This window comes from Fundulus heteroclitus, chromosome 12 (assembly GCF_011125445.2).
Source record: "Fundulus heteroclitus isolate FHET01 chromosome 12, MU-UCD_Fhet_4.1, whole genome shotgun sequence".
NCBI classification, from domain to species: Eukaryota; Metazoa; Chordata; class Actinopteri; order Cyprinodontiformes; family Fundulidae; genus Fundulus; species Fundulus heteroclitus.
This window is the reverse complement of record NC_046372.1, coordinates 6,478,427-6,495,310: the sequence shown is the minus strand read 5'-3', so window position 1 is coordinate 6,495,310 and position 16,884 is coordinate 6,478,427. Positions and strand designations below refer to the sequence as shown.

At 37.6% G+C, this 16,884-nt stretch overlaps 1 protein-coding gene across 2 annotated transcripts in view; it reads right to left on the bottom strand.

Moving 5' to 3' along the window:
• The window catches only part of ccser1 (coiled-coil serine-rich protein 1), a 169,273-nt gene that overhangs the window by 106,150 nt on the left and 46,239 nt on the right, over positions 1-16,884 (bottom strand). For both annotated transcript variants that reach the window (XM_012857089.3, XM_036143848.1), the window contains exon 7: positions 5,062-5,236. In XM_012857089.3, the coding sequence (XP_012712543.2) occupies positions 5,062-5,236 (175 nt within the window). The remainder of the gene's footprint in view (positions 1-5,061; positions 5,237-16,884) is intronic.

Below are 16,884 nucleotides of genomic sequence, written 5' to 3'. Positions count from 1 at the left end.
GCGACATGTTGCTACAGAAAAGTTTAAAATACTGCAGAATTTGACCGTACACTGTTTCAATATTTCGGTAAAAAAAACGGAAGCACAGAGAGCACAAGAAAAGTCCTTTTCCACAGTTGAGCAAATTACTTAAGATCAAATGAATCACCCTTAGAAGGCAGCATTAATAAATAGTTTATTATTGAAACTGAGTTTCCAACGAAGTGGATGCAGACAGGCAATGGTTGCTATGGAACTTAGAATTTAAACTCGACATTCACAATGTTGTCACTTTAGATGTCGCACACGCAACAAAGCCTGATACTGTGCATCAAATATGTTACGTCTATCGCCAAGTCCTGAGTGCAACAGCTTTTCACTCCTTTTCCTAAAGATGACAGCTTTCTAGCGGATTACACATACAACAATATAAACCAGCAGTAAACCATTGACATTGTGAAGGAGGTTAAAAAAAAAAACTCAGTGCAGGAGCGGCGATTAGAAAGCTAACATCAGTTGTGCACGAGAAGAAGAAAGCAGCACTAAAACACAGACCGCGCAACAGACTATAGAAATATATTAAGAAAAACAAAACAAACCACACAGACATTGAAACCCAAAGACCATGACGGCAACATAATTTGCAAGTTAATGACGTGACAAAAAAAAAGCCCCAAAGAGGGCATAGTGTCTCTTCTTTCATATTCATGTTCTGTTGCTGTGCACCCCGTCCCTCACCTGCAACTTCATCATCCCTTTAGTTTATGTCACTCTATAAATTATTGTTTCATTTTTCTCTTGCTGCTGTCTCTGTGGCCCTTGGAGAGAGAAAAAAAACAGCGCTATGAACAGCAGACAGATCAGGAGAATGCCGTATATATGCCTCAGTGGGCTGAAGTTAGATGCTAGCTTTGATCTTTTGAAGATTGTATGGGTATTGAAGTGAGATACTTTTGTGTTTTGTTTTTTTTTTTTAAGATCTTGTCAGGTTCAGAATCAAGTTGCTTCTTTACTGCCTTGCACCATGTCACGCCCAAGTATTTCCTTTTCAGCCCAACCAACTGAATTGCACCCATTTACAAATATTTTCAACCGATGCTATTTATTATTTTTTGTTTATTTATTTAATATTGCAAGTTGTTCTATGTCTCTTGACAGCCATAGTGTTTTAAGCAATTTTGCAGATAAATATCTACAGAAAATCCACTGATCAAATCCTCCTCTAAAATTTTATACAAATAATATTTATTTTTCTAAAAATGTATGAATACCCCTGAATTTTAGTGTGGTTTCTAGGAGTGGGCGATATGGACAAAAAATTGTATCACGATATATTGTGGTACAGTTGTGATAACGATAAAAATCTGGATAAGAGACAATTAACTGTGTGGCTATGACTGCATGTCAATTAGCCCAATAAACACAAATACTGTTTTAAAAAAAACATTTAGTAGTGTAACATATAACATACTAAAAGAAAATTTTAAATACATTTCATCAGGACACTAGCCACTTAAAGAAGTTAAAGAAGAAATTTATTATCACTAAACTGCACAAAGTAACTGCATTTAATTATTTATTTTTTATTTGTTGATGTTTATTGGTGCTCTCAAGAAACCATCAGTGAAGAAATAAGCAAAAATAAAAATCCTGGCTGTTTTGGGGGGTTTCTGACACCACTACTTGGAATTTATTGTTGTCAACATAAACTCTAATACCTATCACTATAAGAATTTTTTGCGATAACGATAAAACAATACGATAAAGGCCCAGCCCCAGTGGTTACAATCTCTGTCTGACGCAGTTATGAAATATAACAGACTATTATTCCCACATCAGACCAGAATAGCGATAAGCAAGCTGGTATTATTTATGAGAGTCACATAACCCCATACAGGAGACTATGAGTAGATAATGGCATAATATTTTAAATCATTGGCTGTCAAAGCGGGTTTGACGACACCTCAAAGTGTGTGTGACTTGACATGTGCAAAGTAACCCCTGGCAAACGGCTCATGATCCTTCTTCAAACTAGTCAGGACTAAGGGGACCAGAAGTGCAAATGTAAAAAATGGCAGAGGAGCATTAATCAAATCTCTATTTAAACACCATCAACAAAAACATACATGCATGTTGAAAATATTTAGCCATATTTTGCATTCCTTCTGACTTCTTTTAAAATGGTCACAGCGACTTGTTTAGTTGCGCCAAGTGAAACATGTTTGGTTATACTTTTACTAAACTGCACTGACTATTGAATTATTTGAATGATTTATATAAACCATATAATTAGATACTTTTTAAATGAAAAAACGTAGATCCACTGTAAAAATTTAATTATAGAAAAAAATAAAACACCTTTCTTATTTTTTGTTATTTAAGTGCAATAAATGTAGTATATATAAACTCTATTGGTTGCCTGGATAAAAAAAATAACCTAACTGATCTAAGTTAGTATTATTTTTTCCATCATCAAGCTGCTTTTTTCTTTCCTAATACAAGAGTATTTGTGAGTAGAGTGAATCTTAAATTGAGTCAACAATGATTCTCAAACGATCACTCCTTTCTGTCTTTAATGATAGTGACTGTGATTTTATCTCCATAGGAGCTTCTGCAAAATAGCATTTCCAAAAACATTCATGTTTGCTTTACAATAACTATTGTTAAAGCCATAGCCATAAATCTAGTCAAATTATTTGTCATTTCACATAATAACTCAGATTTCCTTCTGGAATGGTTGGACAAGAATGTAAAACTTGAATTGTAATAACCTCTTCTGCAACTGTATAACTGCTGGTGGTGTACAACTGCAGTTTATACCTTCCAAAAAGGAACTTATATTCAAAATATAATCATGTTCTGGACAAACAAACAAACAAAAAAAAAGAGGCAACTATACTGCATTTATTTAAAACTCTGGAGCTGAGCAAATGACCAACTAAAGAGACTTTTTGGATGAATGCACAGTTAATATGACACAACGGTCTGCAAAGCTAAACCCTGCAAAGCTCCAGTATTGCAGCGTGTCAGTGCTTAACTAAGTGACCATTAGCACTAATCAAATCTATGGTAATGTAAAAGTAGCTTTACAGCATTTCAAACATTCATAATCAGCCCGAGGTAAAGCCAAAGCCTTGCATAGACTAAGACATTTAAAGCGCTCAGTTATAATCTGTAACAGCAGGATTTGTGCGTGCATTGCCTGTGTGTCACTGACGCTTAGACACACATCCCAGGTTCCTCCTCCAAAAGTAGAATCCCATTACAGACAAAAGGAAGAGATTGGAGACACCATTTAAAAGTGAAAAGGAAGCCATTTTTACAAGGTTTAATAAAGCTGATTAAACAAGGGATAAAAAAAATGGGAGATTCACTGTTCACAGTGTTTCCAGCAGAAATAGCTTAATAGTATTTGCAAAAATCTTATGCCATTTAAAAGCAATCTGATGCTTTTAGACCATAATGGGACTAAGATATCCACTTAACTTTTCCACATTTTCAGGTCGTAACACCAGTCTTCAATGTATTTTATAAGGGATTTATGTTCTAGAAAAACACGAAGCAGTACAAAATAATAAAAAGGAAAAAAACGTCTTGTGAGAAAATGTAGTTTGAGAATTTCTATCCTTTTACTCTTTTTTGCCTTGCATAATGTTTTAGATTATCACACAGACAGTCACAGCCTGAGTAAAATGCCATTTTTAAATGATGGTTTCATTTCTTAAGGGAAAAAGCTGTCCAAACCAACCTTCCACTGTGAGAAAAGGTAATTCCAGACCAATATGAAATCATTAATTTACCAGAATAAGCCACATTTTTCAGGTTTAAATTTCCGAGGGGTGGTTATAATCACTTAAACAGAACTTGTCTGACAACATGAGGCATGCAAAAAAAAAAAAAAAATCTGAAAAAGCAACACATCATACTTTTATCTAAATGAATTCACGACTAGATGACAACTGAATCAGTCTGGACAGAGGTAAATAAGACTTCTCCAAGGCTTTGGGACTGCAGCAAACAAAAAAAAAGAAGTCAATCTCCACAAATGCAAAAATCATAGAACAGTGGTCAACCTTCCCAGGTGTGTCCGGCTTATCAAACTTACTTTAAGACCATCAACAAGCATCACTTGATCAGGTATGTAAGATCAGTGTTCAAGAGGATAAGAAATACCTTTATTGTTTCACAGTGGAGTTCCACACTAACTTGGCTAATCTAAACTTCTAAAGGTTTAACCACAGGAACAACTTTCCTTGCATGCCAAAAGTGCATGCAAGGAAACAATGGACCAAAAACAACACAAAGATCCAACACACATGAAAAAGTAATTTAAGTAATTTCCCTCTGGGATTATTAAAGTATGTCTGATTCTGATTCTGGGGGAAAAAAAAACATCCTGATCATGCCCAAGACTTTTGTGGAAATATTCTGTCTCTGACAAAACAAAAGAAGAACATTTGTGAAGCTGCATGTTCCATTTCACAATATACTAACACTGCATTTAAAAAATATATTAAAAAAATCATCCAGGCAGTCCAACTTGGCGGTAATGAGATGGTCTGGCCCTACTTCGTAGCTTTCGGAGTTGGACAATGTGCCATAATTAATGGAAACACGAGAGCCGCTCTCTAGCAGAAAATTCAGAAAAGAAAGTTCAAAGTCTGGACATAAATTCAAGGGCCCAGAAACAGGCTCTTCATTCTCCAAAATACTCTGCTGAATTCCTCAAGTTCAGTCACAGCAAAGAGTAGGCCTAAATTCCTCCTAGGCGTTGTGAGAGACAAATGCTTGATGCTAATCATGGCTACCAGTCAAAAGGGTTAGGGGGCAACTACTTTTTCACATACAACCAGGCTGGTTTGGAGAGCTTTTTCCCTACTAAAACAAATCACCTATTCAAACCTGTATTTTATATGACCCTATGTTTTTTGTCCAATATAGAAGTTTGCTTAATGATCTGAAAGATGTATGACCAAAAAAACCTGACAAAATCTATCGGGGGTAAATCCTTTCTTCCAGGACTGTAAATCCACATCAAAAGGTGACCATACGCTTGCTACTGTGTGAACATTCATCACCCACCTCTTGCAATGTCCGTCTCAGCCTTAAGAGCAGTGTTTTGACCGCTGTGCATTCCTGCTGCATCAGTCGGAGCGGAAGGCTCTCCGGCCCCGGAGGTAGAGGGTCTTCTTCCCTCCCTAAACCAGACCCCAAGCTACATTCAGCGGGCAGCAGGCTGGTTGGTCGACTGGGTTCCCTGTAGAAGAGGCAAGGAGAAAGAAAAAAAAAAAAGAAGTAATAATAGCTTGAACCAGCGTGAAAACAGGATCATTGACCTGGCTTCAGTTCTCCCTGCTGCTGTCCTCGTTGCCATTGGTGAGCTCTCATGGACTGGATGATACATTTTACATTAAGTGGCGATACCAGCTGTTTTGTGGTATCCAAGTAATTCCAAAAACCCTGTGTGATATTGTGCGTGACCAGTGGAAAAGGCACGGACATGGTCCAACTGTGTGGCCGTGTGTTCTAGTAGCTGTTCTAGACTAGATGCACATGAGAAACTTTAAATGCACGTTTTACACACCGCAGAAAAATCTCTCTCAAAAAGGCACATTTATAAAACCTGATTATTAACTAGCCTAGAAAAAAAAAAACTCTCCACAAAGCAGAGAGAATTTCAGGGTTCAGTGTCTAATTCATTTAAATCAACACAAAAAGCTCAGAGATCAACTTAACAACTGATTTAATTAACTGGACCATTTGGAAGCATGGTACATTGCAGAGTAATAGGCCCTAATTTTTGTCATGTGGTGTGGTACATGGTGGATCAGTTGTTAAAAGTCTTGCCTTGCAGAAAGAAAGACCTGCATTTGAATTCTATCTTTCTGTACCCAGGTTTGGATGTTCATGCTCGGGTGCTCTCCCAGTGCTCCGGCTTCCTGCCACAGCAACATAACTGTTGGTTGATTGATCGCTGTAAAATGTATTTAGGGCCGTGAGTGCATAGTTGTTTGCCCTGCGTGTCTCTGTGTTGCCCTCTGATAGACTGACAACCTTTCCAGGGTGTGCCCCGCCTCTCACCCAATGACTACTGGAAATGGGCACCAATATGCCCACGACCTTGGATGTGTGTAGGGATGGACTCTCTAAATGGCCGTAAGTAAGGAGCAGTATTCTAGGCTGAAATGCTTTTCAAAAAAAGTGGCTAAACTCACGTTAAATCCTTCTGGGGAAAAATGTCTTGGGCCAAACACCAATCTTCAATTTTTGGGCCACAAGTTAAAAAATGTGTTGAACACATACAAGTATACAATAAAAAAATAAATAAGCATCGCCAAAAAAAAAATAAATGCCTACAGTAAAACAGAGTGAAGGCAACATCATCCTCTGGGGTTAATCTTGTTCCGATGGAATTTGTGTTTTCAATTGTACAAATTGAATAAATAAATAATGACCAGAACCAAACACCATTTGGTTTCAAGAAACCTTAAGGTTTCGGCTAATATCACCACAGTGAGCTCAAGCATCCAACCGCATCTACAAAAGCTGTCTTGCGAAGTAGAAAATCTTAGTTTTACAATGGCAAAGCCGAGAGCATAACTAAATCTGAAAGTCTGTTGGATCACCTGTAGATTTCTCTGGGAGAGACTTCTCCTCACATCGACTGATAGATTTGGAAAGCTTTTGTAATCCGGAGTTTGCAAACACTAGTAAATTTTGATGTGGGACGGTAATTGAATACTACTAAAAACAACTATGGTGTGTTTAAATCTAAATAAGTATTAGTTTAAGTGATTATAATAGTTTTAAATAATGTAAATAAATATCACATGTGCGGTGGAGATAGTTTGATATTATTTATTAAAAGGGTTTTAAGGTCACACAAAACTGCCGTTTTAATCAGGGAGTTTCATTTTTGGTTGCCAAGGCATGGAATCATACTTTATCACAAGTGTTGTTTTAAACGCTAAAATCTATATTACCTGGACAGACCTTAATTTCTAAATAGCAATGTTAAAATATGAAAAACTCTTATGAGAGTGGTTTGCATATACCATAAATAATTCAAAAGTGCACAGCAATGAAGCAAATTGGCATATCTAATAATTGATCAATGGATGACTGATTGACATGATTTAATAAATTTGTTTTTCTCACTTCCTTTAAACTCACTGAAAACTGCTGTGATAACTGAGTTGCAGTAGCGTCGATTTTGTAGCACTTTTTCATGACGAGAGAAAAAAATAGAGTCAGTGACATTCAGGCGTACTAGCAATCAAATTGCGTATACTACATTAATGCAAGATGGTATGAAAGGGTTATTTTCCTATGGAATTATCTTCCTATGCAATTGAATAGAAAGAGATACACAGAAATGTGATGGGGGATTACAGCTACAGTATTTGATAAAAATGATGTTTTAACATTTTTAAAACATCAAATGGGATATTTAAGAGAAGAAGGGGCCATGTTTAAAAATAAATATAAATTTTCCAATTATGAATTGATTCTCATTAATTCCTAAATATCGATTCATATGACCAAAGATCAATTTTTAAAAAAAGAAAACATTTCACTGTGTGACCCGGCATTACATGAGTGGACACGAGTCCACGCTGCACACAGGATGCCCAAGTATGTGGGAAGGAGCTATAATAGTGTGTTTTTATCAGTAAAACACAAGGAGACCCGACTGTTAGCCTGTTTATTAGTTCTTCTTCTACTCTGAGACCTCAGCAGGACAAAAACAAAACAAAGCGCCAAGCTCCACCTAGTGGTCGGAAGCATGGACGCAACATGCATCACACGAGCCCTCCAGTCCGGGATATTTTTAATAATGCACCAGGTTAGTGTCCAAATTCCAAATAGCAGCTTTAGAAATCTCTGGTGTCTTTTATCTTTTTACCCTGGACCTGTTTGGGTTTTCCGCCCCACAGCATGTTTGTGAAAACAATCGTCTCAACATTTAGGAAGAGGGTTTGGTCCTTACAGCCGCCATTAACTATCATTCCTTTATTAATTAGCTGTTGAATTTTAATATGATACTAGTATCAGTCTTGAAATTCAGGTAACAGCTATAAAAAATTATTTTAATATCAGCAATCCAATTTGAGATCGGATCGATTCCAAATCTTGAGAATCGGAATCAAATCGATTCTTGAAATTTGAATGAATACCCAGCCCTAATGAAAAGCAATTTGACTCTTCTGCCTCTGAAATGTTGTGCTCTGATAGAGTAACACTATTAGTGATGAGTTCAAGCACGCCATTTCTGATTTAAAGAAGCTGGTTAACCAACAAAACAATTTAATATGTTGACGCAACCTTAATTTATGCATTAAAAACATCCCTCCAAATGGTGATACTTTGACACCACCTTACATATCCACTTTTTTATGACATTTTGAAAAGGTGAGCTTTGAAATACCACCTTCTTGTCTGAAAATGCACAAAGACCCTCCGAGTTCACACTCTGCATAACAAAAGAGGGTGGAGAGGGGGTGATTGCAGTAAAAAGAGGCAGTCATAGTAGCACGTGGAGCTCTTTTTCATCAGGCGAGCATGTTCGCGTTGACTGATGGCCATTTAGAGGAGGGTGAGAGGAGATGAGAGGCCTTCTGTCTCATTCTCCCAGAAAAATGACCAAGCAAACAGCGGCAGGGAGTGTTAAGTCAGACAATAAATTCTGTTGAAAACCCCATTTTTTGGACCAAAATAAGACAATATCACCAAGATATCAATCACCTGGAGCAATTCCAAACTGTACATACTACAAAGGTCAGACTGAATTGCTTCTTTATACTTTTGTCTCTACCAGCTCAACAAGTTACCGCATCTTCCTCTTCTTTAAATATGCTGCCCCTCCCCAAGCCAGCCCCACCTATACCCTTCTCCTCAGCCCTTATCTACCAACTCTTTAGTCCCCCTCCTCCCTCTGTTGTGACAACCCCTCCACTGAGCTGATGCCGTATCAAAGCTCCAGGTAGCCCTCTGGGGATTCTGTTGAGCCGCTCAGACAAATGTCGAGGAAACAGGCAGCCTTTTGAGGACAGGTGAACGGTGTCTGTCAAGAGGCTGTGGGTGTTTTTGTCCCCACTCTGAAACGGTAATATCTGTAGTGTTTTGATCCGGTTTGACATCTCTGGATAAGGTGAACTATCGGCGTAGTTTTTCTCTGTTGCCCCACATGCTATTCAGGAGGGATGAATTGAGCGAGAATAACTGACAAAAGATCAGTCATTTATTCTTCTTCTTCTGAGCACTGCGCCAAATAGCACAGTGCAGCACCAAAACAAGTTTTTTTTCTTTCCCCCCCCCCCCCTTCTGTCAAAGGGTTTTTGTATTTTGTGTTACAGAATCTGTGTGTTTCTAAAAAGGGTGACGCCTTCACCCTTTGTCTGACTTTTACAAGAGTTTGAGGTTTGAATTATTTTTCTCTCAGTGGCGCTCTAAATTCTCATAGCAGAATAACTCTGCTCTTTAATGGCATTCTATGTGTAATATTTCTGGCAGTCAGGCAATGTTGGTGGTGTAAATTGTTTTACATTAGCAAAACTGTGAGACAGAAAAAAACTTATTACATGATATTTGTCATGCAATTTATGACCAAAGAAATTTAATTCTGTTCTTTTAATTTAATTTCAGCTTTTTTCATTCCAATGAAGTAGTGCCCATAAATTAATAATTTCACTGTAACATGCTAAGATACTTAAATCAGGCAGCAGCACTATAAACATCGCCTTTTTTAATTGAGCCTTATAGATCAGATTTTATTCACACACTATTTTAAATACATCCTAAGCGTTAAATTGTGCTCAGCACAGCCAGTCCGACTAAGAGCTGCATGATTAGAATTGTGTTGAATAGACAAGAAAAAGATTAAAGATATATTTTTTTTACTTATATAGACAGTTAAACATACATATATATATAATTTTTTTTTTTTTATGGTTTGGGCTTATTCCGATTATATAGTAAATCCAGTGCCTTCCAAATAAGTACTGCTTTGTGTTGGTCTATCACATAAAATCCTATTCTAAATATATCAGAGTTTGTGGTTGTAAGATTAAAAAGTCAAAAACTCAAGACCTATGAATATAAAACATAGTGACTGCACTAAATACAATCACTATATGCATTTCAGAATTCCTCTAGCTACTTCTGGCTTCATTCACTTGAGTACAGAATAGAAACCTTTCAGTCCCGGCTGGTAACATTTTTTTTTTTTTTTGACAGGGCTGCAACAACAGCACTTCTGCACTTAAATTACAACAAACACTACGGGACGCACACGAAACACTGAATACTTGCTCAGAGTTTGTCTGCTTAGCTATGTTTCTCTCCTAGATGAAGCCACTTCAGGCGCTATTATTGCAACTAACCGTTTACTTTTCTCTCGCATAGAAATTACTCCTGGGTCAACGCTGCTGTGTTCCTTTTGTGTGTCTTCTCAAATCCCCAGTTGGTTGAGGCAGATGGCCGTTCACATTGTGCCTAGTTCTGCTAGAGGTTTCTTCCTGTTGAAGTGGAGTCTTCCTCTCCACTGTGACTACATGCATGCTCGGTATGAGGTATTGCAGCAAAGTCAACGACAACGAAGGCGACTGTCCATCGAGGCTACATGCTGCTGGGTTTCCTTGGATAGAAAGCTCGCCTATATGTCGTCGATTGAATTTGTAAAGAGCTTTGAGATGCCATATTGTGAATCGGTGCTATATAAATAAACTGATCTGATTAAAAAATGCATCAAAAACCTTAAAAGGTCATTGTTAAATGAAAATGTTAAAAGTGTGCAACAGTACAGTTGTTATAAATGGCTTTTTGTAAACTGCCTTCTGGGCGAGATGGACTTTAAACCTGATGCCAGAGGGGTTTGGTTTTGTGTTTTACAGTCAGAAAGTTGTATCAGGATAAAATGTTGACAGGATCAATGAGTGATTTATACCAGTGTTGAAATGTCGTTGATTAAAAAAAACATTTTTTTTTCAAAAGGTGGAAACACTGTTGTGCTTTTTTTTTTTTCTCTTTAAGTGTCTTTGTGGTCTTTAAATGATAGCTGGGTGTACATTTCTGTCCCAAGGTATCAAAAGACTTCCCCTGCTCCACCTGCTGGTTATGGATGCTGAGTGGTTGAAAAATTAATAACCTGGTTCCTTTAGCTCTGCCCCCCGCAGCACAACTCTTTGGTCTTTGTGATGTTCAGTTCCAAGAAATTGTCACAAAGCCTTTGACCTTTTCACATTATTAATAAACAGAAGTTTCCCAGCTCCACTTGTCTAAGTGGCAGTTTTGAAAAGCCGTTTTCAAGGTTGCTACTAATTTTCCAAAGTCAAAATTCAATACATTTTTTAGAATCGCATTTCTGGAGTTCTCACTTCTTTTCAGCCTCATTTTCTCCATGTATTTTTAATGAAATTCTACAGGAAATATGGTTCGACTTTACAGTCTAAAAACCAAAGACTGTGAAGCGGACGTCTGGAGGAAGGAGGAGAAGGGTGGGGGGAAAAAGGGAACATTTGACAGACGGACAGGCATTGATCTGCGCACTAATTTAATTAAGAAAACAACTAAACTTTAAAACCAATAGTTCATTCATAGGTAGTAGCTGTGGTTAAGAGACTCATGCCACTTGTGCACAGTACGAGTGCAGTTAATTCACTGCAGCTGCCGTGCGCGTGTGTGTATACAATATGTGGCTCATTTTCCTTTTGGGGACAAAAATTGCACATCATGGGAATCGCAAACACTTGGTTCTACAGTAGGTTGAAGTTCCCTCCAGGAGATTTAAGCGAATCAATGTTATGTCCTCGGAAGTAAATGAAACACTGTGAATCTGTGGGCGCGTGTGCATCCAGGGATGCTATTTTTTTTTGTCTACCGTTACAGGGCAGACAAGTTATTTTCCAGCTAAGCATGAGTTTCATCGGCAGGTAATTACCCCACACATACGAGCACGTACACACTCACACAAAGGGAAGTGCGACAAACAGTAAAAGACAAGTCTGTTCAGTGATGATAGATGCTATACAGGCAGGGAGGCCGTTCCTCCACTCAGGGTCATCCGTCTTTTCACTGTCATGAGCTGGTAGCCAGACACATTCCCTCTATTTCACTTTTTCTATCACTCTCTCTCTCTCTCTCTCTCACACACACACACACACACACACACACATCTGCAAAGCATGTGACTGCTGGGAATAGGACTCGGTGAGAGTAAGCAATTAAGAGATTATACAAGTAGACAAAGTCCTAATATGAATTGATAGGTTCTATTACACCAGCTAGTGGTAGAACCTGGTACTACCTCAGCATGTCCAAGTGCAGTCAAAGCAGTGATTCTTTTTGTAAGTTTCCCTCAGACTATTCACAAAAGGAAGGTTGCATAAATAAATGTCTGGTTGCTTCTTTCTTTTTTTTTTGTAGTACACCAATTTACTGTTCTTCTTTAAAGTCTGCACCAATCCCTTTAATATTTCATTTATTCCGAGTACATATTTTTCCCTGCTCTTCTCTTCCTTTTTTTTGTGCTCTTCAATATATACAAGGTTTTTTTTTCCTAGCCATTCTCTAACTTCCACTGTCCTCTCCATCTGTCTGACTCACTCCTCTCAGCAGCCATTTCTCAACTGCTGTGTTAGAAGCGATCCATTTCACCAACCTGAAAAAGCCAATTATCTGCCTTTTTATGACTTTCAATATTTTACCAGTGTTTTATTACTAGGCAGTTGGCTCTCGGGGCTGACACCTGCACACACACACATGCAATAAACAATACATGCACAGCTAAGCCACACACATGCCTACATACATATTCCCAGGTCTAGGTTCACATAATGTTCAGTTGATTAATAATGACTGCGTGTCAAATAAACCATGCGGGATTCAAGTGCATTATCTTTAGCAGCAGTAAGAAGCACTGGGCTGCAACTTTGTCAGTCATCAATAAAGAAAAAGGACACTGTCTCACAATGATAATTGTAAGGGACACTTAAACACTGAGGCACGTTTAGAGAGGCACTCTGTCTCCCCCGCCAAATTTTTCATCATTAAACATTTTACTGACGACGGCGAACACGTTTATGGGGGCAATCCTATCTGTGTGTATGGCTGTGCTCATGTGTGAAATGCAGACATCTATGCCGGCGCAGGAGAAGTACAACCGTAGAGCATGGCTATAAGAGAATGATCACCCTCATTTGTCACTCCTTCTTTCCACCTGACAGAAACGGCGCAGTCATCTGCATTTGGCACCTGAGGCTACGGATGTTTAATGCTGCCATTAAACTCATCTCCGACATAAAGTGCATCTGTGACTAAAGAGTGAGCACAAGCCGAGCTCCAGGCAATGAATCCAATGGTGAATTGAACTCTCAAGACACAGAGGAAGAAAAGTTTAAACTAATGTTATATGGCAGGGTTAAATTTCTGATTAACCCTAATGTCCTCTTTGCTTTCTGCACTCTGAATCAATGCGTTTTTTGAAAGAGGCCCACGCTCGCTACTTCTGTGTTTACTTTCCTCTGGCAAAGCCTATCACCTTCAGACAAAGTAACATCTCCCCCTCGTCCCCGTCCTTAAATGCACATATAAGCAGTTATAGCGGTGTGGTAGAGGCATGAACAAGAGAATTCCCAACCACAAGTAGAATGTGTCAATAAAAGTGAGTTTAAAGTTGTCAGCCATTGTTTTCTGCACTGCAAGCTGGCACATCAGAGGTCTAGAAAAGGCCAAAAACCCGCAGTAAATAATGTATTTTACAAAGACGGACCAGATATATACATTTAATCAGTGCTTTAAGTGAGGGGAAAAAAGTGGGGGTCCTCCAGCCAGAGTAAAATCACCAGTTAAAGTTATCATAATAACGACATGTTTAAAATCAAAATGTTTAAAGCATGTTATTATATATAAGCTATATGAAAATATTGGAGCTCTCTCCAGTCTCTCCTCCCCGAGTAGTGAAAAAGGATAACTAAACTACAGGTATTACCATAACAAAGTCTTGAGTTGATGAATGGAAAAAAGGTTGGCAACGGGAATGTTGGGGGGAAAAAAACTTGCAAAAATACTTTTTTTTTTACTTTTGTAGACAAAAAAGTAGCAAACTATGATTTCACATGCAGTTTTTTACCAAAGCAACACTAAACATCTTTCAACAAATGACAAACATGAAAAATTATGAATGTAAATGTGACAAAGACATGAGAATTGATCCCACGTTCAGCCTGTTACATCTGCTCTAATTCAAAACGGTTTAGTCTGAACAGCAGCGTTAAAGTATGTTAATGTGAAATAATTTGCAGAAGTTCTGCAGACTTTGAGGAACTTTGGTGTTAATGAGCTCCTCCTAATGAATCCTCCTCAGGAAAACAAAACTTGTCACGACCACATTTTTCAGTTTCCTCTGGAAAGTCAGACATTTATGATGTTGTTAGGGGTTTTCATCGACCAAATGCAACTTGTGAAAAGAGGACAAAAAAATAAGTCTTATTCTAAGAGCACTTTACAGGATGAGTCCCAGTTCTGTATTACACTCCCCATTGTTGCATTTTATTCATTGTACTTTTGTTTTTTCCATTTTAATCCCACTTAAAATCTATCGTCTTTGCTAATGTTCCTCCTTGATACGTAAAACAAGATTATCTTGTGTGGATGTATGTGCACCATTGTTGATACAAAATTTGTTTAATGTGTTTTCAGGATTTTCATTTCTCTTCTTTGTTGCAGCTGTTTTCAAGACATTAATATTCAGAGGTTATTTTGGAAATAAAGAGAAACACACTGGCAAATCATGGATTATTGTTCATTTCCACATGGGGGGCCACCACACAGCATTTGTGCTCATGGCCCCCAAATGGCTAGCACCGCCCCTGATCTTACCAAGGTATTTCTGTAGCAGCAGGCTCCCTGTTGGATGCACTAACAGCAGCTGAGTTTGACCTCTATTTTCTTGTGTAGTGAAGGACTGTTCAGAGTTATTCAGCTAACAGTTGCAATAGTGGCTGCACCGGAAAATACTTGTGTCTTATGTACTTAATTTATAACAGGTGTGTAATTTCAGACTGAAATTGCTCCTAAAACCGTTAAGGCCTTAACACAAATTTTATTACCTATTTTGAGTTTATAACTGAAAGGGTTTTGATATTCTTATTGGTAACACTGGTGGTGAAGCCTAACTGCAGTAAATGGGCTTTTATGCATCATTCCTACTTACAGCCATCACCCTGTATGACGATTCTTTGGAGGAACTTGAATATCTGAGATTCAGCATCATTTTATTTTCATTCGAGGTCGATAAAGTATTCAATTGATTAATTGGCCAGTAGTTGTCAACCCTACAGCATCAAAAACTGTTTATTTTTCTGCATGAAATGTGGCGACACTATGGAGAAACCAGGGTGAGTTAACACTAGACACTTGGGCTAGTTAATATTACAACTTGTTGCTGCTTGGAGAGAACCATCCAACAGACGTCCCTTGTGTCAAATTACATATTCCTCTTTCAGAGAATGCTGTCAAGACACATTTTTATATATATATATATTTTTATCTTGTGTGAAAACCTTGAAGCAATTTTCAAAAAAGAGAGGAGCCTTATTGCTTATACAGCCAAAAAAGCTGGCCATGTTTTTGTCTGCTAACCGTACTTTCTGCCTCCAACATTCTGGCACATGTTACTCTCTTGAGTTTATATTGTTATGCAAGCAGTAAAGGATTCTCTCCTCTGTTATGTTTTAAAGATACAGTGTTCATTCTTTATGAGAGCGGAGTAAAAAAAAAAAAAAAAAGAAAATAACAAAAGAGCTAGAATGCCACGAGTGACAGATGCACCCAAAAAAAGAAAAAAATAAACCCACATGAAGCCAATTTTTGTTTTTGTTTTTATTAAATTCAATCAGTAAATTGTGCTCCCAAAGGAGATAATCATTTGGAGGATGCATTTATGTAGATCTTGCTCATTACTTAAGGACATGATAATTTTCCATTGTTTATGCTCAAGCCCTCATGATAAAGGACCAGAATTTCAATGATCGCATAATTACGTTGTGTCTGTGTTGATTTAAATAAAATGTTGCCTCATTATACTTCGGATGACCCTACAGCCATTAAAGCTAACACGTAAAGAAATCATTTGCATCACATATCATGTTTTGAAGTTTGCACATCACACAATATTGAATGCATGATAATGAGCTTTTAATTTGAGCTTGTACGTATCAAAGTCAGTAGATGGTCCAACAGTGGCGTCACTGTGGAGGCCAATTTTCATCTCAATTTCTCCTGTCACTTCTTTACTGTCAGAGACCAAAGATTATTGCTTAAGATGAGTCATAATTGTGATTTGTTGGGAGTTTCTTGTAGAATTGCTGTCACCCCCTTCACCCGATAACAGGACTATCGAACAAAGGATTTCCCACCGACTCTGGACAAACCTATGATTTAAATTAGATTTAGCGTGTATACGTGTCTCTATTGTTGCAGACTCTCCATTCAAAGAGGGTAATTATGAAACGTCTGTTTGATTTATTACATTCACCAGTTCTAAATAAATATTATCTCTATATTAAGCTGAAAAACTCTGATAACTTTTTTTTTTTAGTTCATACAATCGTGACCTTGTTCACAATCAGCTGGAGAAACTAATACTAATAAAATCTATATAAATCATGTCATAAAAAAGGATTCACCATTTTTAGAGTATGTTCATTCAGCTGTTTTATTTTGAAGGAGTGGGGGAAAAAATCAATATCATCACATAAAGCTGTTTTATAGGATTTTATGACAGCTCAGCATTCTGGCATTGTAAATTGTAATTGAATGTTGGAAATGTGCACATCAAAATAAATGTAAAAAAACAGAGCAGGAAGAAAAGCAAGAGTCAATCATAGTAATATAACATTAATTCAC